Here is a 27076-nt window from a genome sequence, read left to right as displayed (position 1 = left end):
CAGGTCTCCCTCTCTGTTGTTGACTGGTGGTGAGGTGCAGGTCTCCCTCTCTGCTGTTGACTGGTGGTGTGGTGCAGGTCTCCCTCTCTGCTGTTGGCTGGTGGTGAGGTGCAGGTCTCCCTCTCTGCTGTTGGCTGGTGGTGAGGTGCAGGTCTCCCTCTCTGCTGTTGTCTGGTGGTGAGGTGCAGGTCTCCCTCTCTGTTGTTGACTGGTGGTGAGGTGCAGGTCTCCCTCTCTGCTGTTGACTGGTGGTGAGGTGCAGGTCTCCCTCTCTGCTGTTGGCTGGTGGTGAGGTGCAGGTCTCCCTCTCTGCTGTTGACTGGTGGTGAGGTGCAGGTCTCCCTCTCTGCTGTTGACTGGTGGTGAGGTGCAGGTCTCCCTCTCTGCTGTTGACTGGTGGTGAGGTGCAGGTCTTCCTCTCTGCTGTTGACTGGTGGTGAGGTGCAGGTCTCCCTCTCTGCTGTTGGCTGGTGGTGAGGTGCAGGTCTTCCTCTCTGCTGTTGACTGGTGGTGAGGTGCAGGTCTCCCTCTCTGCTGTTGACTGGTGGTGAGGTGTGGTGCAGGTCTCCCTCTCTGCTGTTGACTGGTGGTGTGGTGCAGGTCTCCCTCTCTGCTGTTGACTGGTGGTGAGGTGTGGTGCAGGTCTCCCTCTCTGCTGTTGACTGGTGGTGAGGTGTGGTGCAGGTCTCCCTCTCTGCTGTTGACTGGTGGTGAGGTGTGGTGCAGGTCTCCCTCTCTGCTGTTGACTGGTGGTGAGGTGCAGGTCTCCCGCTCTGCTGTTGACTGGTGGTGAGGTGCAGGTCTCCCGCTCTGCTGTTGACTGGTGGTGAGGTGTGGTGCAGGTCTCCCTCTCTGCTGTTGACTGGTGGTGAGGTGTGGTGCAGGTCTCCCTCTCTGCTGTTGACTGGTGGTGAGGTGTGGTGCAGGTCTCCCTCTCTGCTGTTGACTGGTGGTGAGGTGCAGGTCTCCCTCTCTGCTGTTGACTGGTGGTGAGGTGTGGTGCAGGTGTCCCTCTCTGCTGTTGGCTGGTGGTGAGGTGCAGGTGTCCCTCTCTGCTGTTGACTGGTGGTGAGGTGCAGGTCTTCCTCTCTGCTGTTGACTGGTGGTGAGGTGCAGGTCTTCCTCTCTGCTGTTGACTGGTGGTGAGGTGTGGTGCAGGTCTCCCTCTCTGCTGTTGACTGGTGGTGAGGTGTGGTGCAGGTCTCCCTCTCTGCTGTTGACTGGTGGTGAGGTGTGGTGCAGGTCTCCCTCTCTGCTGTTGACTGGTGGTGAGGTGTGGTGCAGGTCTCCCTCTCTGCTGTTGACTGGTGGTGAGGTGTGGTGCAGGTCTCCCTCTCTGCTGTTGACTGGTGGTGAGGTGTGGTGCAGGTCTCCCTCTCTGCTGTTGACTGGTGGTGAGGTGTGGTGCAGGTCTCCCTCTCTGCTGTTGACTGGTGGTGAGGTGTGGTGCAGGTCTCCCTCTCTGCTGTTGACTGGTGGTGAGGTGTGGTGCAGGTCTCCCTCTCTGCTGTTGACTGGTGGTGAGGTGTGGTGCAGGTCTCCCTCTCTGCTGTTGACTGGTGGTGAGGTGTGGTGCAGGTCTCCCTCTCTGCTGTTGACTGGTGGTGAGGTGTGGTGCAGGTCTCCCTCTCTGCTGTTGGCTGGTGGTGAGGTGCAGGTCTCCCTCTCTGCTGTTGGCTGGTGGTGAGGTGCAGGTCTCCCTCTCTGCTGTTGGCTGGTGGTGAGGTGCAGGTCTCCCTCTCTGCTGTTGGCTGGTGGTGAGGTGCAGGTCTCCCTCTCTGCTGTTGGCTGGTGGTGAGGTGCAGGTCTCCCTCTCTGCTGTTGGCTGGTGGTGAGGTGCAGGTCTCCCTCTCTGCTGTTGGCTGGTGGTGAGGTGCAGGTCTCCCTCTCTGCTGTTGACTGGTGGTGAGGTGTGGTGCAGGTCTCCCTCTCTGCTGTTGGCTGGTGGTGAGGTGCAGGTCTCCCTCTCTGCTGTTGGCTGGTGGTGAGGTGCAGGTCTTCCTCTCTGCTGTTGACTGGTGGTGAGGTGTGGTGCAGGTCTCCCTCTCTGCTGTTGACTCTTGTTAAGTAGTGGATTAGGTCTCCCTCTCTGGTCGTTCCCTTGAGAGCACTGGATACATTGTTGTTGTATTTCCCAGAGGCTTGACCCAGGTCCGATAGCTCAGCACCTTTCTACTAAAAGCTCTATTTTTAGCGCTTTTTCCGTTTCATCGCATTATCAGCGTGGAACCCATGCCACATCCCCGTTATTAGCGGATGAGTCACCACAGTCCGGCGAGTCGCAGTACTGACCGCCACCCTTGGCCATCTGTACAGGCTGAAAGTGGGCCCTCCAGAGCCAGCGAGGTCACGTTGCCATGGGAACTTGGCCACGAGAGTGTGTGTGTGCCCTGCTCTTGAGGGGGGACAACGTGGCATGCGGCCGCAAACACCTGGATATACTTAGACATTAGACATGAGGTGCAAGTGCGTGTGATCATGTATTCTGGCAGTAGTGGTTGAGGATTCATTTGGCGCGGGATGAAAGCAGTCTCAACAATTCCTCATCATACACAAAGCTCATAAAGCTAATTGCTATGCACAATAAAAACGAGGTATTAAATGCTATAAACAGTTCTATTCACCATATGCTTTCTCACATTCAACAGTGGAGCATGGCGGTCCATTTAAAACCTCGGTTCATGACTAAAAATACTGCTGGTTACCTCGGGACACAAAACATGTGAAAACATGGCTATGACTCACAGACCAATAATCCTACCAATAAGCAGGTCTGGGGATAACAACAACATGAGTGACAGCCAGGGAGATGAGAAGGACCAATTCCAAGGCCCTCATGTCAGTGCTACACCAGCGCTGATGCAGACACACAGGGCATCATCCACTTGAGGTAACGCCTACACTGAATAGCATGCCATTAACCGGATACCTTTGATTGTGGTCTAGGGGAAAAAATAAAAATAATAATTTAAACAAACACCCTGCTGACAAGGGTCATAATCATAACTCAGGAATAGCTCAAGGAGGTGAAACTATAGCTCAAACCCTCTCACGTTCTCCCTGAAGGGAACACAGCAAATACTTTGATCATGCCCTCACCAGGCCAGAGCGGAGTCTTCACTGGACAGAGGGAGGGAAAGGGGATACACTTCCAGTACATTCCATGAGCAAAAATTTATCCTCAGACAAGGTTGAGTATTAGTTTCAACTGGCTTGATCCAATATATATTACTCATTTCAACTGACAAAGTTTCAGTATGACATATCTGACATACACTACAGGTCGAAAGTTTTAGAACACCTACTCATTCAAGGGATTTTCTTTATTTTGACTATTTTCTAGATTGTAGAATAATAGTGAAGACATCAAAACTATGAAATAACACATACGGAATCATGTAGTAATCAAAAAAGTGTTAACAATTTTTATATTTGAGATTCTTCAAATAGGCACCATTTGCCTTGACAGCGTTGCACACTCTTGGCATTCTCTTAACCAGCTTCACCTGGAATGCTTTTCCAAAAGTCTTGAAGGAGTTCCCACATATGCTGAGCACTCGTTGGCTGCTTTTCCTTCACTCTGCGGTCCGACTCATCCCAAACCATCTCAATTTGGTTGAGGTCGGGGAATTGTGGAGGCCAGGTCATCTGATGTAGCACTCCATCACTCTCCTTCTTGGTCAAATAGCTCTTACACTTGGAGGTGTGTTGGGTCATTGTCCTGTTGAAAAACAAATGATAGTCCCACTAAGAGCAAACCAGATGGGATGGCGTATCGCTGCAGAATGCTGTGGAAGCCATGCTGGCTAAGTGATCCTTGAATTCTAAATAAATCACAGACCGTGTCACCAGCAAAGCACTCCCATATCATAACACCACCTCCTCCATGCTTTACGGTGGGAAATACACCGCGTCTCACAAAGACACGGTGGTTGGAACCAAAAATCTCAAATTTGGACTCATCAGACCAAAGGACAAATTTCCACCGGTCTAATATCCATTGCTCATGTTTCTTGGCCCAAGAAAGTCTCTTTTTCTTAATGGTGTCCTTTAGTAGTGGTTTCTTTGCAGCAATTCGACCATGAAGGCCAGATTCACGCAGTCTCCTCTGAACAGTTGATTTTGAGATGTGTCTGTTACTTTTACTCCGTGAAACATTTATTTGGGCTGCAATTTCTGAGGCTGGTAAATCTAATGAATTTATCCTCTGCAGCAGAGGTAACTCTGGGTTTTCCATTCCTGTGGCAGTCCTCATGAGAGCCAGTATCATCATAGCGCTTGAAGGTTTTTGTGAAAAAATTAACTTTAACAAGGCACACCTGTTAATTGAAATGCATTCGAGGTGACTACCTCATGAAGCTGGTTGAGAGAATGCCAAGAATGTGCAAAGCTGTCATCAAGTCAAAGCGTGGCTATTTGAAGAATCTCAAATCTCAAATATATTTTGATTTGTTTAACAATTTTTTGGTTACTACATGATTCCATATGTGTTATTTCATAGTTTGTATGGCTTCACTATTACTTTACAATGTAGAAAATAGTAAAAATAAAGTAAAACTCTTGAACGAGTAGGTGTTTTAAAACTTTTGACCGGTAGTGAATCTGTCAGTGCCTCTTAAGGTCAGATTTATTGCCTGACCCCTAGGACACCCACTGACAGACATTTTAATTTCATTTCACATTTCAAACAGAAAGTCCAACCCAAACCCCCATCCACACAGATATAGATACCCTACTGCCCATGTGCAATCCGTCCCACATCTCACCTCTGAAGGCCTCCTGGGATTCCAATAGAACCCTCTGCATGCATGACCACACACAAAACACACTTACTTGCACTGTGGAGCTGATCTCGGCAGCAAAGCCTCCAGTGATTGGAGCCTCGTGACTGATAAGCAGCCGTCCGGTCTTGGCCACCGACTGAAAAACACAACACACACAATCTGATCAATACAGTGTGACACATCAACCATTGACAAAATCTATGGTTACTGTAGACATAATGTCTCTCCCCAGCCTGCCTGTGGTGTCTAAGGCAAGCATGTGGCAGGCAATGAGACCAGCATCGTATTATGGTACCATGACAAATGTACAACGGGGTAGAGGGTGAACATGATTTGAGTACGCAAATACAGTTTGCAGCATGTTCCAACACAGGGGTTCACAACCTTTTTCCCCCCCGAGGGACCCCTATTTCACATCTGATAGATTTTAGTACAGTTAGTTCAGACAGCCCATGAGTAACAAATTCATCACACTATGAATAGCCCCCGGAGATAATAAATACTCAAACTCACACACACACACAAAATCCCACTCTAACAGCATTTGTGTGTATGTGTGCACAAACAAGTGCAGTATTTTCCATAAGCGCTTGCCTTTGGCTAAATAGCTTCAGATAGTTAGCTGGCTACTTTTTCCACTTAATTGATTAACTAGGCTTCTTTCATTTAAAAGTTTCAATTCACTAGCCAGAAAAGTCTGTATAGCCTTCTCCCAATAGAATGAACTAAACTCAGCAAAAAAAGAAATGTCCTCTCACTGGCAACTGCGTTTATTTTCAGCGAACTTAACATGTGTAAATATTTGTATGAACATAACAAGATTCAACAACTGAGACATGAACTGAACAAGTTCAACAGACATGTGACTAACAGAACTGGAATAATGTGTCCCTGAACAAAGGGGGGGAGGGGGGTCAAAATCAAAAGTAGCAGTCAGTATCTGGTGTGGCCACCAGCTGCATTAAGTACTGCAGTGCATCTCCTCCTCATGGACTGCACCATATTTGCCAGTTGTTGCTGTGAGATGTTACCCCACTCTTCCACCAAGGCACCTGCAAGTTCCCAGACATTTCTGGGGGGGAATGGCCCTAGCCCTCACCCTCCGATCCAACAGGTCCCAGACGTGCTCAATGGGACTGAGATCCAGGCTCTTCGCTGGCTATGGAAGAACACTGACATTCCTGTCTTGCAGGAAATCACACAGAACGAGCAGTATGGCTGGTGGCACTGTCATGCTTAAGGGTCATGTCAGGATAAGCCTGCAGGAATGGTACCACATGAGGGAGGAGGATGTCTTCCCTGTAACGCACAGCATTGAGATTGCCTGCAATGACAACAAGCTCAGTCCGATGATGCTGTGACACACCCCCCCAGACCATGACAGACCCTCCACCCCCAAATCGAGTATAGGCCTCGGTGTAACGCTCATTCCTTCGACGATAAACGCGAATCCGACCATCACCCCTGGTGAGACAAAACCGCGACTCATCAGTGAAGAGCACTTTTTGCCAGTCCTGTCTGGTCCAGTGACGGTGGGTTTGTGCCCATAGGCGACGTTGTTGCCGGTGATGTCTGGTGAGGACCTGCCTTACAACAGGCCTACAAGCCCTCAGTCCAGCCTCTCTCAGCCTATTGCGGACAGTCTGAGCACTGATGGAGGGATTGTGCGTTCCCGGTGTAACTCGGGCAGGTGTTGTTGCCATCCTGTACCTGTCCCGCAGATGTGATGTTCGGATGTACCAATCCTGTGCAGGTGTTGTTACACGTGGTCCGCCACTGCGAGGGCGATCAGCTGTCCATCCTGTCTCCCTGTAGCTCCGTCTTAGGCGTCTCACAGTACGGACATTGCAATTTATTGCCCTGGCCACATCTGCAGTCCTCATGCCTCCTTGCAGCATGCCTAAGGCACATACACGCAGATGAGCAGGGACCCTGGGCATCTTTCTTTTGGTGTTTTTCAGAGTCAGAAGAAAGGCCTCTTTAGTGTCCTAAGTTTTCATAACTGTGACCTTAATTGCCTACCGTCTGTAAAGAGTAGACTAGATTTAGTATTTGCCAGAGTAAATTAATTTGTAAGACAAATTTTTCTGACTAGATTACTAATCTACCACCTTCCCTCAAAGTCCCACCCACAGTGATTGATTGACAGGTCTGGAACACTACCAACTCTGACAAACATCCTGCCCCCTCCCCTGACAATCCCACAGTGATCGATTGACAGGCCAAACTGTTAAAGGGACAGTTCACCTAAATTACAAAGAGACACATTGGTTTCCTTATTTATTTTAGTTTCACCTTTATTTAACCAGGTAGGCCAGTTGAGAACAAGTTCTCATTTACAACTGCGACCTGGCCAAGATAAAGCAAAGCAGTGCGACAAAAACAACACAGAGTTACACATGGGATAAACAAACATACAGTCAATAACACAATAGAAAAATCTGTATACAGTGTGTGCAAATGAAATAAGGAGGTAAGGCAATAAATAGGCCAATAGTGGCGAAGTAATTATAATTTAGCAATTTACACTGGAGTGATATATGTGCAGATGAGGATGTGCAAGTAGAAATACTGGTGTGCAAAAGAGCAGAAAAACAAAAACAAATATGGGGATGAGGTAGTTGGTTGGATGGGCTATTTACAGATGGGCTGTGTACAGCTGCAGCGATCGGTAAGCTGCTCTGACAGCAGACGCTTAAAGTAAGTGAGGGAGATATAAGTCTCCAACTTCAGTGATTTTTGCAATTTGTTCCAGTCATTGGCAGCAGAGAACTGGAAGGCGGCCAAAGAAGGTGTTGGTTTTGGGGATGACCAGTGAGACATACCTGCTGGAGCGCGTGCTACGGGTGGGTGTTGCTATGGTGACTAGTGAGCTGAGATAAGGTGGAGCTTTACCTAGCAAAGACTTATAGATGACCTGGAGCCAGTGGGTTTGGCGACGTATATGTAGCGAGGACCAGCCAACGAGACCATACAGATCGCTGTGGTGGGTAGTATATGTCGAGTGTCCACAGCAGTAGAGCCAATACTATACATATTTGAAGAACAAACATCATTGTGGCAATTCATATATTGCAGGACAACTGTAAATATGACTAATCTTAAGAGAAGACGGGATTAATGTTCAAAAAGGTAATTTTATTTAGAAAATAGTCATATGCCGAGGCGATATCCAAAACAACATACATTTTCAGTAATTTCTATTTTAAAGTCACGTCTTTCTACTCAATATGACAACTCATTTTACAAATCGGAGGTAAAGTTGTTAGTATTCAATAATGTAGCTGTGTATTTCGGATGGAATCAAGGCATTAGAATGTACAAGAGGCCACCAAAATAGAACTCGTACTGCAAAAGAAATTAACTCGGGGAAATTCACCCCCCCCCCCCAGCCCAGAACTCCCTTGCTACGCCATGTACTTAGGGAAAACACTGACAGTGTGTGGTGGAGTTAGTGGTGAAGGTGCTCTGTAAGGGGAGTGGGCGTATCACATACCACTGCGCTGCCATAACACTGTTCACAAGGGGGAATGAGACAGGGGTCTTAAACAGGGGGCTACTTATGTTATTGTGGGGTGACATCACTGTGTAGACTAGTGTGAAACTCTATGCTATGGAAACATACAGGCTAGCTAAGTGGCGCTTTCCTACTCCTAACTTTCAGACTTTCTTGTGCTTTCTTTCAGGGAGTCTTGTCAATTGTTTCCATAAATTCATCAACCAAAAAATTGGTCCTCATCAGAAACTGGGTCAGATCATATTAGAATTATTTCATTATCTAATTGACTAGAGAAGATACAACCATTCAAAAACATATGGTTCAAAGTCTTGTGCAAATCATACAAAGCTCAACAAAGGACAATATTAGGGGTTGGAACATTTTCAGGGAACAGAACCAAAAAACTGAAAATATATATATTTTTTCAAGGAACAGAAACAGATCCTGGAACGAAAGTGATCCATACTGTTCCGAAACAGAACCGTTATTTTAAAAGCTTGGGAACCAGTTAATACTGTTATTTTACGTGCCACAACAATGTTTCCAGGCTACTGTACTGATGTACAAGCATGATTCAGAAGATGGGGAGAGAGATGTGAAACTAGCTAGAGAAGGATAAACTTTTTCAATGATAACTAGGCCTATAGTATCCCTAACTATCACGTTTCACGTTAGATTTATTAACTACAAAAAGGTAAGACGTGTTTTTAATTCTGGTGCCGCTCTGCATACACAAGCGTCTTAGCTAGCTAGCTCAAGCTTGTTAGCTAGCTAGCTCTAAAGGACATTCAAAGTTCTTCCATATAAGCCGCTCCTCCTAGATAGAATTCTGTGGACCTAATTCAAATAATGCATGTCATAACAAGATGCCCAGTGCTTCAAGCCTCCTCCTCAACACTCTCCCGCTCTTCCACCACCCGCAAAATTTCTGTTGCATCTTGCGCCAAAGTATACACTTGTCTGTCCATCATGCATGTAAACAACCAGCTTACCTGCTCTATCCACACTGTAAAGTCATTTAATTAGTTAAATGTAAAAAAAATTAAAAAAAATTCACAAGTTAAAAAAGGAATGATATAAACATACTTTTTTTGTGGTCGAACTGGTTCAGAAGTTTATTTTGCTGGTTGGAACAGAAGGAACAGTATGTTTGCACGGCCAGGCTTTGTGTGGTATGGATGTTGGAGAGCAGTAGGATGTGTTCTTTTGAAATGCTATTGAGGTTTGACTTAGGCTGGTAGACAACGAGCTGGATGACATGCTGAGAGAGCAGGATGATCACGGAGATCGCATCTCTCAGGCTGTTCATCTGGCTTTACTGTAAACCCTACTTTACAGCAGCAGCAGGACAAAGAATAGGTTGCGGTGGAGGAAGAGGAAGATGCAACAGACCACAACGTATAACTAACACTATCATATAGTCTGATCTCATCCAAACCTCGTCTGTCTCTCCTCAACTCCATCTCTGCTCTATCCTCAATAGATTATTTCCTTACACTTGATTAGGAGAAAATAACAGTATAGCAATTATACTTGACGTAAGTACAGTTAGCCACTCAATTCAGTCTGTAAAAACCTGCTAGTGCTGTGTGGTAGTAATGGACTGGTTCAGCTGAAGTGTTTCTATTGGATCGTGCAGCCCTGAGCTGTGAGTGGAGAGAAATTCCTTCTCCGGTTTGGAATGAGAATTTTGTTTCTACAGAGATGATGCACAATACAGACAAAGCTGTGATTCTCTCATTCCCCTATACAAGAGGGTCTACTGCAGGCATGTGACACACCGCAACTAGAACAGACAGGAAGCAAATGATCACCTGGCTCCTCCACCTTCAAAACCACTTGGCAAGTGAAGTCCCAATGTATCCCAACATGCCCTGCAATACTGCAGCTTATATACAGCGTTATTTTTTGCTTGGTGTGGGGACTCCTGACCTCACTCAAAGCATACCCAAGAAATACGCAACACATGGACATAGAAAAAGACAAAAACATAGCTTAATTTGTTCACACCAAAAGGACCACAGACACAGTATCAGAACCAAAAGTGTTCTGCGTCTCTGATGTTAAAGAGGTTGGTTGAGTGTTTGTTTACGTTGCTGAGGACCCTGGTTTGGTTGCGACACACTGACTCGGTCAGAGACCACATACTAATATGGGGATCTCACCATGACAGTCTCCAGTGTCACCCTATTGGAAGAATGCCTGCTTTGACAGCCATGGCATTTCTAGGTATGGACCTCCGGTTGGGAGTAGGACTGTCCAATCACTCAGGAATACATTTTTGTACCATCCCTTTAAAATAATATATTGCTATTAGATTTGTGTCCCTGTCTACTGAGCTTGAGTAACTGGCTATAGATCTGGAAATTGGGAGAACAAGAGGGTAACGGTGCCTGGCTAACAGGTAAAGCAGAGAGCAAATCAGGCAAGGGGTGAAAGAGGGCACCAATATCATGCTGTGACATGTTACGGAATATGACTCACAGGTAGAGTGAATAAGTGAGGCTACCGCCCAATTCTCTGCAGCTAAATTGACCCCATTCCTCCTGCTTGTCACACACACACACACACACACACACACACACACACACACACACACACACGAGAGAGAGATTGTGTTTAAATAAGCGTTTCACTTCACTACCTCAGTTAGTGCCAGGAGTGAAGCTGCACACCATACTCCAACACAATCTTCAGATGCTTCTAACACAAAGAAGGCAGCGCTGTTATTTCAATTTCGTGAGATAGCATTTCACCCCCCCGTGGGCCAGGGAATCGAATGACCCATTTAGTAATCACACTCCAAATGCCTTCTGGATTTCCGCACTACTAGGTTGGATGGTGGTTTGGGAAAGTCTCTCCCTGGCCGACGAGTATTCTGATGTGTGATTGTAATTCCAGTGAATGCTGTGACAATGAGACAAGACAAAATGTAGCTATTGACGTCTGGACCACACCGCAGGGGTATTATTGAATATAGAGCAGGGGTGCCCAAAATGGTGGACTATGTGGGCTAAATAGGAATATGAGAAACAGGTGAGGCTTGGGCCAAGAGTATGTGAGATTACACTCTTATTAATAGTCACAAAAATGCAATAAAATAAACACTATCAGATTTAAATTGAGGATTATTCCAGCTCCCAGATCTCTTTCCTCAAATGCTAGATCATACCCAGCTTTCCGTTTAAAGCTATAACCACTGCTTATCCTTCTGGATAAAGATTTGTGGGACAGACAAAAAAACTACGGAGAGGAAACGGCTTCATGTCCATCTGATCTCTACTTTTCTTTCAACCTCTAATACGTCCGTCTGTCTTCTTTCGGTCTGTCTATTTTCCTTCTGTTTTCTGTCTGCCTTCCTTCAGTCAGTCAGTCTTCCTTCTACCCGTTTTCAGTCGTGCGTCTGTCCGTCCGTCCCTCCCTGTCCGTCCCGGTCTTCCGCCTCCGTCCTCGCCTCCCGCCTCGCAGTCCGTCGGTCCCCCGACTGTCGGTGAGTGTCTGTCTGTCCATCTTCCTTCCGTATCTTTTCTTCGTGTTCCATTTATCAGTATTCCGTCTGTCTGTCTCGCTCTCTGTGTCTGGCACACAGAGCTTTTAAAAAAGGGCAAATATCATGGCGGTTGCTGTCAGACCTCAGCTTATAGTGCTGACCTCACTGGCACTGTCCTACTCACTCATCTCAAATCACTGCCTCACCCAGGGGACAGGGACGGGCCAGACACTTTTCTTGGACTTGGACACACAATCTCTGACAGTAGCGTACTGATCTACTCAAACATAGTAATTGAGGCCAGACCTTTAACCCTGAATCTTCCTCTGCAGAGGAGCCAGTGACCCTTTCTCAGAAGCACACTGCCGATTTATTTCACTCATCAAAACCAATCATGGTGGTGAACATGGACCCAATGTCGTGATGTCAATTTGCCTTAAATAGACAGTGGTGGAGCCACAGCAGAGGGCCCAAATATGAGCAGTAGGCTTTATCCACATGAGAATTATACGCTTGGAGCAATGAGAGCACACAGACATGCCATGAATCTCACTGTACACTCCAGCCAGACAAAGACAGGCATGCATACTGACTGGAGGCTTTTATTGCTACAATTTAACTCCTTGGACAGTGGCCTGATGAATCAGTGTGAGTGAGACAGATGAAAAGGGAGATGAGGAGAGGAAGAGTGAATTAGTGTGTGTGTGTGATCCGTGTAATCAAGACTCAAGTAGAACTTTAAAAAACCTCTGAGACAATGAGTACGGAGCTAGGAGGCTACACGATAAATCTCTCCTCCACCTCCTATATGAAAGAGTAAAGCATGAGAAGAGGAAGACCAGAAGGTAAAGGGGGAAATGTGGAGAAATTAAAATAAGAGGAAAGGAAGAGTGAAAGAGGAGAGGGAAAAGGAAGGGAAATCTGAGAGAAGCAATGAAAAACAGAAGTGGAAAGAGGAGTGTAGAAGGTAGGCAGAGTTGGGTGGACGGTAAGAACCCAGAGTCAGTCGGTGGGTGGAGAGCATAGAGAGAGTCCGAGTGGTGTATGCTGGGAGAGGTTAATGTCCTCTCGGGAAAATATGAAAGACTTAAAAGAAAGGGAAGAGAGAAAAGGAAGGGAAGGCAGAAAGAGATGGCAGAAAGAGGGCGGCAAGATAGAGCGTGAGAAAATAGAAATTGAATTTAATGGATGTCCATTCTATTTCAATAGGTGGGACAAAGGGGTTAATGTCCACTCTGGGTCTGTCGAGTCGCAGTACCGGCCTGGGAGGAGGAAGGTCCTGGCGGTAGGATGGCGACAGTGGTGGCTGCACTTTATTGCTCATTGTGCTGCAGGGCTTTCATTAAACCGGGCCCGCTCGCCGGAGAGGGAATGTCATGTTTACAGGCGTTCCCATACACACCCAACATAATGAGCAGAGCTCAGCTTCGTTCTACTCTGCCTTGGAGTCCCAGGCCATGCAGCCTACGCTCCGGTCCCAACCACACTACCACCAACCAACATGCAGCCAGCCCAGCCAGCTTACCCAGTAGCACAGCCTTCAGGCTTGAACCACTCAGTCCGACTCTGCCTCCGGGTCACTGGATCCACTCATACAAACACGGTTCAAGGCTAAAATCCCTCAGTCAAACAGCAACTTGCCAGGAAATCAATTGAAGAAGTTGAACCTCGACTGATTGACAGTTATATTATCGCCCAAGACCTGACAATATTGCAATTCTGATGGCAGTTCAATAGATTTTCCTGGCTGCTTTGAAAATCTTCAGAAGCTGATATTGATGTCTGCGGGAAAGCAGAATGAAAGAGAGACACAAAGTACAACCACAAACTGATCATGGACGCTCACTCTGTAGGACTGTGTGCAGTCAGAAGCGAAACAAACACTGTGGTTGAGTGGTACAGAAGAAATCAATGCGTTTCATATTGGCGAAAGTCCAACACAATAAGTTTTAAATTAGGAGAAACATTTCATAAATGCACATCTGAGATCTAGCCTATACTTCACACGGCTAATTTGGTACATATCTTTCCAAGAAAAAAAACAAATAGCAGGGTTCACAAAAACAAAATCTAGCACACACGCTACACACACAAAAACATCCCGGGAGAGTCGCCAGAGCACCTGCAAGAAGAAGCTCCCAGCGTTTTCCCCAACCCTCCGTTTCCACAGGGCACTACGTCAAAACCCCAGGACAGGACGTGAAGACAGTGAACCCTGCCGCCAGCGAGGAGTCGTGGCCCCGTTGGGCTTTGAGTCGCCTTACCCACCCTGTAATCGCCGCCGCTGGGTCCTAACTCATACCACCGCCTTGAGATCTCAATGACAAAATGGTAGTCGCGGCGCAGCTTGACTTGTTACACAGGCCTTCTAAGTGGCGCTGCACAATTAGCGAGAGGGGTGAGTGCCTGGTGAATGGGAGGCCAGTTAAAGCACAGAGTGTGGGAGGAAAATGTGCACACACACACACACAGTCTCAGCACTGGGCCCTTGGCCAAACCTACAGAGAGAGGAGTCAGGACGCCAGGGGAGACCTCAGAGAGAAATAACTCCCGACATCCCATAAAGGCCCATTAAACACAATTACACTACCTTTCTACCCTTAAACCATACCGCCATCAACAACTCGGAGCGCAGACCACAGGACCTAACAAACAGGCATGAGCAGTGGGCTGTAAATGTAAGAAAGGGGGAGTTTAACTTGTGCCATATGATCTCGTTCTTTTTATTTTACCTTTATTAACTAGGCAAGTCAGTTAAGAACAAATTCTTATTTTCAATGACGGCCTAGGAACAGTGGGTTAACTGCCTTGTTCAGGGGCAGAACGACAGATTTGTCCCTTGTCAGCTCGGGGATTTGATCTTGCAACCTTTCGGTTACTAGTCCAACGCTCTAACCACTAGGCTACCCTGCCGTTCTTTGTAGCCGATGTGAGTAAGACCTTGAAACAGGCTGCAGGGACAGATGGATTACCAGGATGTGAGCTCAGAGCATGTGCTGACCAGCTGACAATTGTCTTCAATTACATTTTCAACATCTCTCGGACCCAGTCTGTAATACCAACGTATTTCAAGCAAACCACCATAGTCTCTGTGCCTAAGAATACCAAGGTAACCTGTCTGAATGACTACCACCCCATGGCACTCACATCTGTAACCACCAAATACTTTGAAAGGCTGGTCGTAGCTCACATCAACACCATCATCCCAGAAACCCCAGACCCACAGATGACGCAATCTCTATCGCAATTCATACTGACCTTTCCCACCTGGACAAAAGGAACACCTACGTGAGAATGCTGTTCATTGACTACAGTTCAGTGTTCAACACTATAGTGCCCTCCAAGCACATCACTAAGCTAAGGACCCTGGGACAAAATACCTCCCTCTGCAACTGGATCCTGGACTTCCTGACGACCGCCCCCAGGTGGTGAGGGTAGGTAACACATCCGCCACACTGACCCTCAACACTTGGGCCCCCTTTGAAAGGCTGGTCATGGCTCACATCAACACCATTATCCCAGAAACCCTAGACCCACTCCAATTTGCATACCGCCCCAACAGATCCACAGATGTTGCAATATCTATTGCACTTCACACTGCCCTTTCCTACCAGGACAAAAGGAACACCTACGTGAGAATTCTATTTATTGACTACAGCTCAGCATTCAACACCATACTTCCCTCAAAAGCTCATCACTACCCAGGGACAAAACACCTCCCTCTGCAACTGGATCCTGGACTTCCTGACGGGCCACCCCCAGGTGGTGAGGGTAGGTAACAACACACCTGCCACGCTGATCCTCAACACGGGGCCCCTCAGGGGTGCGTGCCCAGTCCCCTCCTGTACTCCCTGTTCACCCATGACTGCATGGCCCAGCACGACTCCAACACCATCATTAAGTTTGCCGACGACACAACAGTGGTAGGGCTGATCACCGACAACGATGAGACAGCCTATAGGGAGGAGGTCAGAGACCTGGTAATGTGGTGATCAAGACAAAGTTGAAGATTGTGGACTACAGGAAAGGGAGGACCGAGCACGCCCCCATTCTCATCGACAAGGCTGTAATGGAGCAGGTTGAAAACTTCAAATTCCTTGGTGTCCACATCACCAATTAACTATCATGGTCCAAACACTCCAAGACAGTCGTGAAGAGGGCACGACAAAGCCTATTCCCCTTCAGGAAACGAAAAAGATTTGGCATGGTTCCTCAGATCCTCAAAACGTTCTACAGCTGCTCGGCATCAGACCGCAAGACACAACAGAGGGCAGTGCGTACGGCCCAGTACATCACTGGGGCCAAGCTTCCTGCCATCCAGGACCTCTATACCAGGCGGTGTCAGAGGAAGGCCCGAAAAAATGTCAGACTCCAGCCACTCTAGGCATAGACTGTTCTCTCTGCTACCGCACGGAAAGTGGTACCGGAGCGCCAAGTCTAGGTCCAAAAGGCTTCTTAACAGCTTCTACCCCCCAAGCCATGAGACTCCTGAACAGCTAATCAAATGGCTACCTGGACTATTTGCATTGTCCCCCCCCACCCCCCCATTTTTACGCTGACGTTACTCTGTTTATTATCTATGCATAGTCACTTTATCTCTACATACATATTACCTCGACTAACCTGGTCCCCCTGCACATTGACTCTGTACATAGTCTTCGCTACTTCTAATTTTATAGTCGCTCTTTAAATAAATACTTTAAGTTATTTTTCTTAAAACTGCATTGTTGGTTAAGTGCTTGTAAGTAAGCATTTCACTCTAAGGTCTCTCTCTCTCTCAGCTCCTGCTGTTTGTGCCAACTTATGAAATCAAAAACAGAGAAAAAAACAGCAGTTTAGTGTTATGGGGAATTGGTGGCTCATTATTGACTAGGCCTATTCTCCATCACTGTGTGCATCTTTGCCAATGTGTGTGTATCTGTAAGGTGCCAATAGGTGTGCATCACTCACTTGTTTACAGTAGGGTTGTCTCACAGCACCAACATGGACTGTATGTCAACCCTGGCCGTAAGCTTCCTCAGTGGCCAGTAAGACCACTTTAGATTCAATGTGTACCACATCCCTGAATCTCTCCAGGAAAAAGCACCTCCAAAAAGGATAAAGAGCTCCTTGTTCCTCTCCCCCCTTTTTTTAATGCCTCTGTGTGGATTTAGCAAATGTAAGCCTGGCCTCCGCTAGAAGGTGACACAGAGAGGAATTCTAGAAATCTCTAGTGCCGAGGAATGTGGAACGCTGGCTGCAGCCTGGAAAGTCAAGGGGAACGCAGTGTGAGTGAGTGATAGAAGGAAAAAGGCAATGAGAGAGAGCCTGAATTAAGATATGGCGATCAAGAGACACCATATTAATCTCACAAACAGTGTTGAAACAAAAGGCAGTAATAATCAACAATGGGCTAGCCTCGGGCAGTGTCGGGTTACACACCATACTTTCACCAGGCAGCGAGCGATAGAGCGGGGGGGGGTTCTGGAGCTACCACCGAAAAACAACCATGAGTCATTTTCCACTGATATAACCGCCGAAACATCACCACAGTAAGGACACATGACAAAGTTATGACATATTGGCCAATAAGCACGCAACCCCACTGGGCCAGACCAGAGTACTGTGTTAATATTGTAATTACAGCCATCGGCTACAACAATAAATATGTAGGAGCCAGCCCCAAAACCACTGGGCTCTTTCTTCGTGAGACATTTTCTCTAGGGATTGTTTCCAGTGCCTTTCGGCCAACAACGGACCAAAAATATTATAGAATAAGTGCGACTCAGTAAGCAGATACAGGCTCTAACCTTGAAATTAAAAAGTAATAATAATAAATTAAAAACTTTTGACTGGTACCGTGTGTGTGTGTGTGTGTGTGTGTGTAACACTGCTTGCACCCATTCAGTCGACTGTAATAACCGGCGGTTTGTGAGTATTCTGAACTCAGACTGAGGTGCTTGCTGAGGACATCTACAGTGCATTCAGAAAGTATATTTACACTTTTAATTATTCTAACTAAACTAAAAAGTTAAATATCTTCATGCAGAGTCATCCATACTTTACATAGATACATACATACAAAGTATGAATTTAAAATTTGAAATATTTGTTTCTCATCCATCTACACACAATACCCCATAATGACAAAGTGAAAATATGTTTTTAGAAATGTTTGAAAATACAGAAATATAATTTATAGGGATGCACGATAATTTTATTTTTTTAAATGTATTTTTTATTTATTTTTAAAATTGATGAACATATCAGAATTGGTCGATATTAGCTAAAAATGCCAGCATTGGTATCAGCTAGTTTAACACTAATGTTAAAACTGATGTCAAAGCTACCGTGCATACCTATATAACGTAGGTACATGACGCCATGTAAAATTTTGCGCTACACGTGCAACACAGCATTCCTAACCTAGCCCACAATGTCTGCTGTGTGGATCGAGCAGTCAACAAGTCGAGCAGTCATTTGAAAAATAAAATTTCAGCGAGACAACTCAAAGGCGAATCCCATTAAAGCCAAGATAATGGAATTTATTGCCCTTGACAATCAACCGTTGTTTGTCGTGGGTGATGTTGCAATAGTGTCACTGCTATTAGCTTCACGACATACATACTACTAGACAACCATTCTCAGGTCTTGCCATAGATTTCCAAGTAGATTTAAGTCAAAACTGTAACTCGGCCACTCAGGAACATTCACTTTTGGTAAGAATCTTCAGTGTAGATTTGGCCTTGTGTTTTAGGTTATTGTCCTGCTGAAAAGGGGAGTTCAGACTGAACCAGGTTTTCTTCTAGAATTTTGCCTGCACTTAGCTCCATTCTGTTTATTTTTTCTCCTGAAAAACTCCCCAATCCTTAACGATCACAAGCATACCGATAACATGATCCAGCCACCAATACGCTTAAAACATATGAGAGTGGTGTGCTGTATTGGATGTGCCCCAAACCCAGCACATTGTATTCAGGACAAAAAGTGAATTGCTTTGCCAATATTACTTAAGTGCCTTTTTGCAAACAGGACGCATGTTTTGGAATATATTTATTTCTGTACACACTTCTTTTCACTCTGTCAATTAGGTTAGTAATGTGGAGTAACAACAATGTTGTTGATCCATTCTCAATTTTCCCCTCTCACACCCATTAAACTACATAATTGAAATCCCTGAGCAGCTTCCTTCCTCGCTGCAACTGAGTTAGGAAGGACACCTGTATCTTTGTAGTGACGGTGTATTGATACGCCATCCAAAGTGTAATTAATAACTTCCCCATGCTCAAAGGGATATTCAATGTCTGCTTTTAACGTTTTTACCCATCTACCAGAAGGTGCATTTGCAAGATATTGGAAAACCTCCCTGGTCTGTGGTTGAATCTGTGTTTGAAATTCACTGCTCGACTGAAGGGACCTTACAGATAATTGTATGTGTGGGGTACAGAGATGAGGTGGTCATTCAAAAATCATGTTAAACACTATTATTGCACACAGAGTCCATGCAACTTGTGACTTACTCATATTTTTACTACTGAACTTATTTAGGTTGCCATAACAAAGGGGTTTAAAAATGATTGACTCAAGATATTTTAGCTTTTCATTTTTCATTAATTTGCAAAAATGTGTACTTTTACATTATGGGGTATTGTGTGTAGGCCAGCGACACCATAATAATTTAACAAATTTTAAATTCAGGCTGTAATGTGGAAAATGTAAAGGGGCGTGAATACGTTCTGAAGGCACTGTATATGGTATTATTAAATATATTGATATAAGCCTACTAACTTGATTGAAGTGTCGAAACTGCAGTAGTCAACAGTGTGAGTTCGGTGTAACAAAGCCCATCGCAATTTAATCACTTTTAAATTCTAGCTGTAACAACAAAATGTGGAAAAAGTCAACGAGTGTGAATTCTTTCTGAACGCACTGTAAGTATAGAACAGGGGTAAAGTCTCGACCCCTTTCCAGAAGCAGGAAATACCGGCTGTACCAGCCGTCCTGGATCCGACATAGAAACCACTCTGATTGCCCACACCTGCAGACAGGAGGGTATTATCTGCCTCAAAACGGGCACTGAATTCTCGGAAACAGTTGGAGGTGATGACCCTGCAGAAACGTGGGGGACGCGCAACAAATTGTAGCCTGTACCCCAAATCAAATCAAAGTTTAGTCGCGAACAAAGATTTGCAGATGTCATCGCAAGGGCAGCGAAATGCTTGTGTTTCTAGCTCCAACAGTGCATTAATACAATACACACATAATCCTAAAAGTAAAAAGAAAGAAAAATCAGAATGAGCAATGTCTGGAATATAAATATATTCTACCCCGGCTGCCACCCCAAACCTTGTCATAGTAGTATTGTTGTTTTGTTTATATTGCATATTTTAACATTGTATTATATTAAGTGTTTTGCTAGTTTAGGATTTTACTATTTGATATTTATATATGATGTTATGATTGTAAATTGGTTAACAATTCAGTCTGACTGAGAAACCAATAAAACCTTCTACTACTAGAACTACAACAAATCTTCCAGAACATTCTCTATTGATCCCCCACCCACGTCACTTTGGAGGAAGATTTTAACCCACTTACCCCAAAAGTTTTCACCACCATTGTAAAGACCCTACCTATATAGTTGCTTTGACAAAGTCATTTCTGAAGATTATTTATTGCGTGTGATTAGTCATACATTTACATTTGTCCTTCATTTTAGGTTAAAACCTGTGAACTGACCACTTGTTTTAATATGGTGAAACTATTCCTTGATAAAATATTTTTTCAAAAGAAACATTGAACATTAATAGTCAAATCATAGTGCAAAAGCAGGTGAGCCGGTTCTACTCTTTTTGTCCAATTTCTGGGGTTTTGTGGTAGAAAACAGAGAGTAACCCATATAGATAGGTTGGCTAGGCATGTTTTAACAAGTCACTTTTTTGTTAAGCTTGCATTAAATTGCCCCTCCCTGTTGCACACAACATGCTTTCATTCCCTGTCACTTGGGGAGTTATGGCTGATTTAAGATGAAATCGTCAACCCTTTTACAGTCAACCCTGTTACTTTAATTGGCACTTTTCTTAAATTTGAGCTCTTGAAATAGGAAAACATGATTTATGAAGTGGAACGTGCTCTTTATAGCAGAATATTAAAATTTGGTTAAATATATATATATTTTTTACAGCATTACACTACCCAAAATGCACGCTTTCGTGGAACAACCCATAAATACAGGATTAATAAAATATTTTAAAAACTCATTGAACTTCATTTACTGGAAGGTATAGTCTTCTGTTGGAGCAGGCTCGTCATAAATCTACTTTAATTGAAAAGCGATGTCCCTGACACAATACTGGGGCCATGTTCCGTGTTTGTTATTGTTTGTTTGAAGTCATCTTTTCGATGCATATGTAAACTAATGAGAGATGGGTTCCTGCCAGTGGAGTGGAGAGATGCTTAGACAAGTCAGCCTCCTTTTGTTGAGCACTACTTAACTCAAGCCTGCTGTGTCCCAGTCTCCCACTACGCAGTCTCTGTCTCGGACATAAACACATGCTCGCACTGTCACCTCGGAACCTTACGACAGTTCAATTAATTCTTATTTTAGTGTTCTGCGATGCCATTTGCCAACTGACTCGTTTCGAAACGTTCATGTGGCCGCTCAAGGACCTGGTGTTTGGATGCAGTCCATGTTATGTTCATAACTGAACGGAATCACAAAAGAAACATGGTTCGGCTCCTGAGACCCCAATGGAACTGGGCAAGCAGTCAGACAGCAGTACAGCCTGCTTAAAATGAAATGGTACTCACATTCTAAATCCAAAAAGGCTTTCAGGACCAGTTTTACAGTTCAACATATTTTTGGGGTATTTAAGGAGCTAACATCATTGCGCCAGTACTCATCCTGTAAAAGCCAAGACCCTTCTATCAAACGTGTACCTTTTGAGTAATGATAAAGGGAAGCAGCACAGCCCAAAATCAACAGAACAAATTGAGGTTACTAAAATATCTGGTTCTACAGGTCCAGTGTCCACAAGGTTTCTCTTCGAACTTCTCTTCTAGAAAGAAGTATGGCGCTAACTAGGGCTGGGCGATATGGCCAAAATCTCATATCCCGATATAGGTCATTTCATATCCCGATAACGATATATATCACAATATAGCACATTTTCTGTAAATTCAATGAAAAATTTGTTTATATAAAATGACCACATGTAAAGGCCTATTTCTTATTACATTCAGAATTATACTCAACAAATAAAAATCATATTTGATTATTTCTCCTTTTATTGATAACCTTTGTGCAGATTTTCAATTAAGCATGTAACAAAATGTATGTATGTATGTATGTATGTATGTATGTATGTATGTATGTATGTATGTATGTATGTATGTATGTATGTATGTATGTATAAAATCTAAAAAGGTAAATAGAAAACACTTCAACTATAGTTGCAAACATAAATAAATAAATACATATTTATTTATTTAGGGGGCTTGCCTGTTTCGCATGTTATTTTGGCATTAATACGTGTCACATATCAATTTGCATTTGGTACCTTGGGTCGAGTGTTTGCACCAACTCATGAAACCCCCGTTTCTCGACCGTGTAAATTGGGGCCATGTCTTTGCAGATGTAAGTTGTAACGGCAGCTGATAACGTATACAAGTCTATGTGAGGGATGTGCTAAAAATGTAAATTTTAGTCCGATACTGATTTAAGTGATATTTTCTTGGTCAAGATATGGCCAAAAACCATACAGTCTTCCATTCACTGCTACAAATAAATCAATTGACAAATGGAATGACTGATGCTAATCCACTAAGGATAATATACAGTTTCTGTAGTGACAATCACACCATTCATATCCACGCCTTTAATTACCCATGCAACCCTGGGGCTTTTAAAAGAAAAATATGTTCCACTCCCTGTGAACTTTGAATAAACGAATGAAACAGCCAGCCAGCACCTGCCCACCTGCCACACTACACCACCTGCCAACACATCTGTGTTACCATGGCAAGTGTTAGCCTTCAGTGTGAAGTCCGACTGCCGGGAACACCAGCCCCTCGGGTAACCAAGTTCAGCAAACATGCTATGCCCACACCACTCACTCAGAGCAGACAGGGAGAACATGTCACTGGCTGTTTCATGTTTACACATCACTTTCTACTTGTCAAATAGGACACACCAGCAGCTATCTGTGGCAGCAGTGCTCTGATGAAGCAGAAGGATAAAGTAGAGGAGTTTCCTCCATGTAGCGGAAAGTCGGAGTGGTCTGTTCAGTCTTTGCTCTCCTTTACTTTTTGCTCTGTTACAGTGGGTGTTCTGGCTTTTCTTTGGCAAAGTTGTACATATTTCTGGAGAGAAGGAAGGTGAAGTGAGCACACAAACATTTCCAGGGGTCATTAAGGGACACCATATGATGTGGCATGTGTGCTGGGGCTGGGGAAATGGGAACGGTGTGTTTTATGGGAGCAGATAGGACTTGCAGATTCCCAAACCAGAATGGACTTGCTGCCTGCGAGGAGGACAAACGCCAAAGCGAATAAATATTGTGTGGGCTGACAATAGCAATGTCGAGAGAGGTGAGAGTAGGCAAGGGAGGTCAAGAGAGGTAAAAGTAGTAAAGTAAAAGAGGATATCGATGACCAAGAGAGAGTTAACAGACCATGACCAAGTGTGAGGAGAGATGGGTGACAGGGAGATATCTAAAATAGCATTTCCCAGCCGTGACCTAAGGGATACGCCATCTTATTATAACGTCAGCTCCGTGGCACACTCTGCTGTGAGATCAATCCCAGGTGAAATAAGCTAATCTTGACAGTTCATAGTGAAACAACGCATTTCATCAGTGCCTTGGTGACCTTAAAATGAGCCTGAGAAGAAGTCTTTAAAACATCTTTAAACCCACTGACTGAAGGCAACGAGGACACAATGAAATGAAACAGTACATGACGTCTGCCGTCCGGATACAAAAGAATAGTGCATGAACGCTCCAGATGCCTACCACACGAACCTGGGTACAAAACGCCTTAACAAGTCTCACTGCAAAATCAAACAAACACATAAATTCACCGTGAATTGTCTCAAATGCATTTTATAGGGGACATGCGCACATGGAGCTTGTAACCTCAAAGCATGAGCCCGAGCCACATCTTGATCACGTTAGCCAGTTTCTTTGCTTTGGAAAGACCCAGTCTGGAAGGGTATTTATTGTGTGTCATGGGAGGTCGAAGCAGTCAAAATAGCTATTTTGGAGAGAGCTGAAGCTATGGGTGGAAAGTAATAAGAGCTTCATTGTAGGGAGAGGGCCTAAGGTCTTCCAGGACCCAGGCCTTTTGGCTGACGGGTCTGGTTTGTGAGACATGGGAAAGTGCCATCTCCAATCACTGCTAACTGAGCCACTGCTCTATTACTGACTGCACTCCCTCAACAAACGGTTTCACACTGGCCAGATCGTAGTCTGACCAGGACTGGAAAATGCCTCTGAATCACTGACTAGGCACTAATACGAATCTGGACTAGTATTGAATATGGACAAGGAGCTGTACAATGAGGTACAATGAGTATAAATGTCTGATCAAAATTAGATTGTACAGGAGCCAGCTCAAGAGCACTTAAGATGTAGGCCACTGAAAACAACAAGAGACTGAAGGTCTGTCAAAGAGGATGATATGGATTTTTATATATATTACCACACTGGCTTTTGACCTAGGAGCAAGAGAGAGAGAGACTTTCCACATTATATCATTTGAGCCTGGTGGTCTGGCAGGGCCAAACCAGCCATTTTGTTTATCCCTTAAATGAACGACTATTACATTTACTGGACTGCCGCAGACAGCGGCACAAAATACAGTTTTTCCCTCCATTTCTACAGCAATTTCTGTCTATTCCCTTTGTCAACAAAAGACTTGACTGTATATTTAGATCCCTGTGTCGCCGCCGGTTACCACCGGGCTGGATGGCTCCGGATGAAGGGAACAGGAAACCCAGAGCTATCGTGTTAATGATCACATGTACTAAGAGACACACATCTATAAAGACCCACCAGGATCAAACAGATAAGAACTGATTGAACTGACTCATATGAACATCATGGACAACCTGGGCATGGATGTCCGCTGTTCAAAGACGCTGAGGAGCGATGCAGGAGCCGACTGTGACTCAGATTTATATGAAGTCCTAATTGAACTCCAGTGTTCGGATGTGCGTCCATGGATCAACAAGCTGAGCGTGTGTACACACACACACACACACACACACACACGAGCCCATCAACCCATTTAATGCAAGACGATGTTTGCGCCCGTAGGTATTCCTAGAAACGCTGATACCAGCTGATGCAAATAGTGCACAGAGATGAGGGCTTTCATTTGTTTCAAGCGAACAACCACTGAATTAAAAAGCAGAATTTATTCTTTCTGACATGTAGTTGAGGCCAAGTATAGCACTGACAGCCGAATTCAATGGATCGGAGAATAATACTATTTACTAGCCTCTCATGGCGCCAATTGTGCCAGTTTTTTTTTGTTTCCTTATGTCAGCATATAGACTGGCACATAATGAATCCTAGGAATTCTCAACGGAGTCGGAGAAAGACAACTCAGATGGAACAGGATAAAGATTGAGGTTACAATGCTCTGTGAGTTATTCCTCTGAGCAATCATTTGATGAAATGTCACATCGCCCCTTTAGTAGCAAAAGATCTAAGGCTCTGAGGCCAGAGAGGGCTGTGTGACTTGGGTAATTATGGCCAAAATAGCATGGTGAGTCAGAGGGATCGGCGGGAGGGTGAGTCAAGAGAAGGAAAGAAGAGGTTTGTGACAACTGTGCCGGCCCTACACGTGTAGGACTTGTTTCAATAAAATGTAAATTAATGTGGAAATTCCTGCAATAGCTGCCTTGTGTGAATGCCCCCGTGTCTGAAAAAGGCTCAGCATCAGCAGTAGTTCTAGCCACAGAGCCAGGGCAGGCGGGCAGGGTGCACCCAGGACTAGCCCTCAGTCAGTCAGTCAGGGTGACCAGGGGCACCAGGGTTTGACCTCACTCTCCACCTAACCTTTGAATATTAGGCCTACTTCAGGATTGGAAGTGGAGGATTCTGGGTAGTCAGAGGGGTGACAGAAAGAGTAGCGTAAGCATACATAAGGGGTCTGGTTCACATTAGAGATTAAGCAAGGACTTGGACTAGATTGCACTTTTAGGTAGGATGAATGATGATTTTGTTTCATAGACGTATTCCTGGACAGCAGTTCATTTGATTTAAAAAGGATCCACTCACACTCAATAGTTCTGGGCTGGTGTCTGAAATCCCAGTTACGTCAATGCGAATGAAATAACATTTTTAGTTCTCTGTTACTCTTGGATTTATTCAATATGGATTAGTGAAAGAACCTTAAAAGTGAAACATTTTCCCTATCGTCAGGCAGCTATGCAGCCTAAATTGCTGTGCAACGTGAGTACAATCAATCTAGCTCTTCAAATGCAGATATGGAAAGGTAGAGTAGTTTCAAAGGCGACCTTTACGTGCTATACATTGTAGCACCTAAGGGGACCTACACTGGTCAAAACCTGTAATTCAACCGCCCAGCAGCCAGCACTTCCCAACTAAGACGACAGGAGTATTTCACACAAGAAATCCATTATGGCACTCAGTGGATGAATACTTGTGTCTAGTCTTCAGACACTCACACACTCACACACACCCCCACTGCAGAGGCAGACCATTGGCCACAGGTTGGGAAAACAAAGTATACACGCAGTTAGGGCAGACCATTTGCAATGATGATACTGAACCATGGGGCATTTGGTTTTCTGTGCGTTGTGACCAAAACAGGCACTGCTAAGACAGACAAAAAACCCCCAAAAAAACACAGTACTTCAGCATAGCCATTTCTGGGTAACCGAATCCACCTTTCGTGCATAAAAGGAGCCAATATTCTATTTCATGTTAGGGTTGTTTTCATTAGCTGGCCCCACTGTCTGAAAACATTAAACATTTGAGAGGAATCAGTAGTCTTACGTAAGCTTTTTTTTAAATATTTTTTTTAACAGACACCCACATTTGTTCCTAATTTAAATCTGGACCATGAAGTTCTTTGCTTCACATTTATTAAAAGATAAAACAAAATATTTTAACGTTGCATTCATGGCGAATCGGGTACAAAGAACATGGTGATTATTTAGCCTGTGGTTAATTCATCCTCTCAAGTTAATTGCGTGATTAAAAGGTTCTCTACTCATCCACAACCACCAAATAATGCCACATGGGGCATATAGGGCAACACACAGAGACTGCTGCACAACAACACATTTCCTGG

General features: G+C 44.7%; 1 protein-coding gene and 1 long non-coding RNA gene across 3 annotated transcripts in view; one reads left to right on the top strand and one right to left on the bottom strand.

The window, feature by feature from the left end:
- The window catches only part of LOC100194712 (2-oxoisovalerate dehydrogenase subunit beta, mitochondrial), a 93652-nt gene that overhangs the window by 20240 nt on the left and 46336 nt on the right, over window positions 1-27076 (bottom strand). The window contains exon 9 of the mRNA XM_014168458.2: window positions 4834-4920. Coding sequence (XP_014023933.1) covers window positions 4834-4920 — 87 coding nt within the window. The remainder of the gene's footprint in view (window positions 1-4833; window positions 4921-27076) is intronic.
- LOC123729566 (uncharacterized) lies at window positions 532-1889 on the top strand. Of its 2 annotated transcripts, none has more exons than XR_006761211.1 (3): window positions 532-557; window positions 958-1042; window positions 1621-1889. It is a non-coding gene; the product is annotated as an uncharacterized lncRNA (long non-coding RNA). The 2 variants fall into 2 exon arrangements; XR_006761210.1 differs by lacking the exons at window positions 532-557; window positions 1621-1889 and adding exons at window positions 621-636; window positions 1159-1214 and having other exon boundaries at window positions 958-1005.

Source organism: Salmo salar, chromosome ssa02, assembly GCF_905237065.1.
Source record: "Salmo salar chromosome ssa02, Ssal_v3.1, whole genome shotgun sequence".
NCBI lineage: Eukaryota > Metazoa > Chordata > Actinopteri > Salmoniformes > Salmonidae > Salmo > Salmo salar.
Note: the sequence above shows the minus strand (reverse complement) of the source record. Positions and strands in the feature narration are given on the sequence as shown.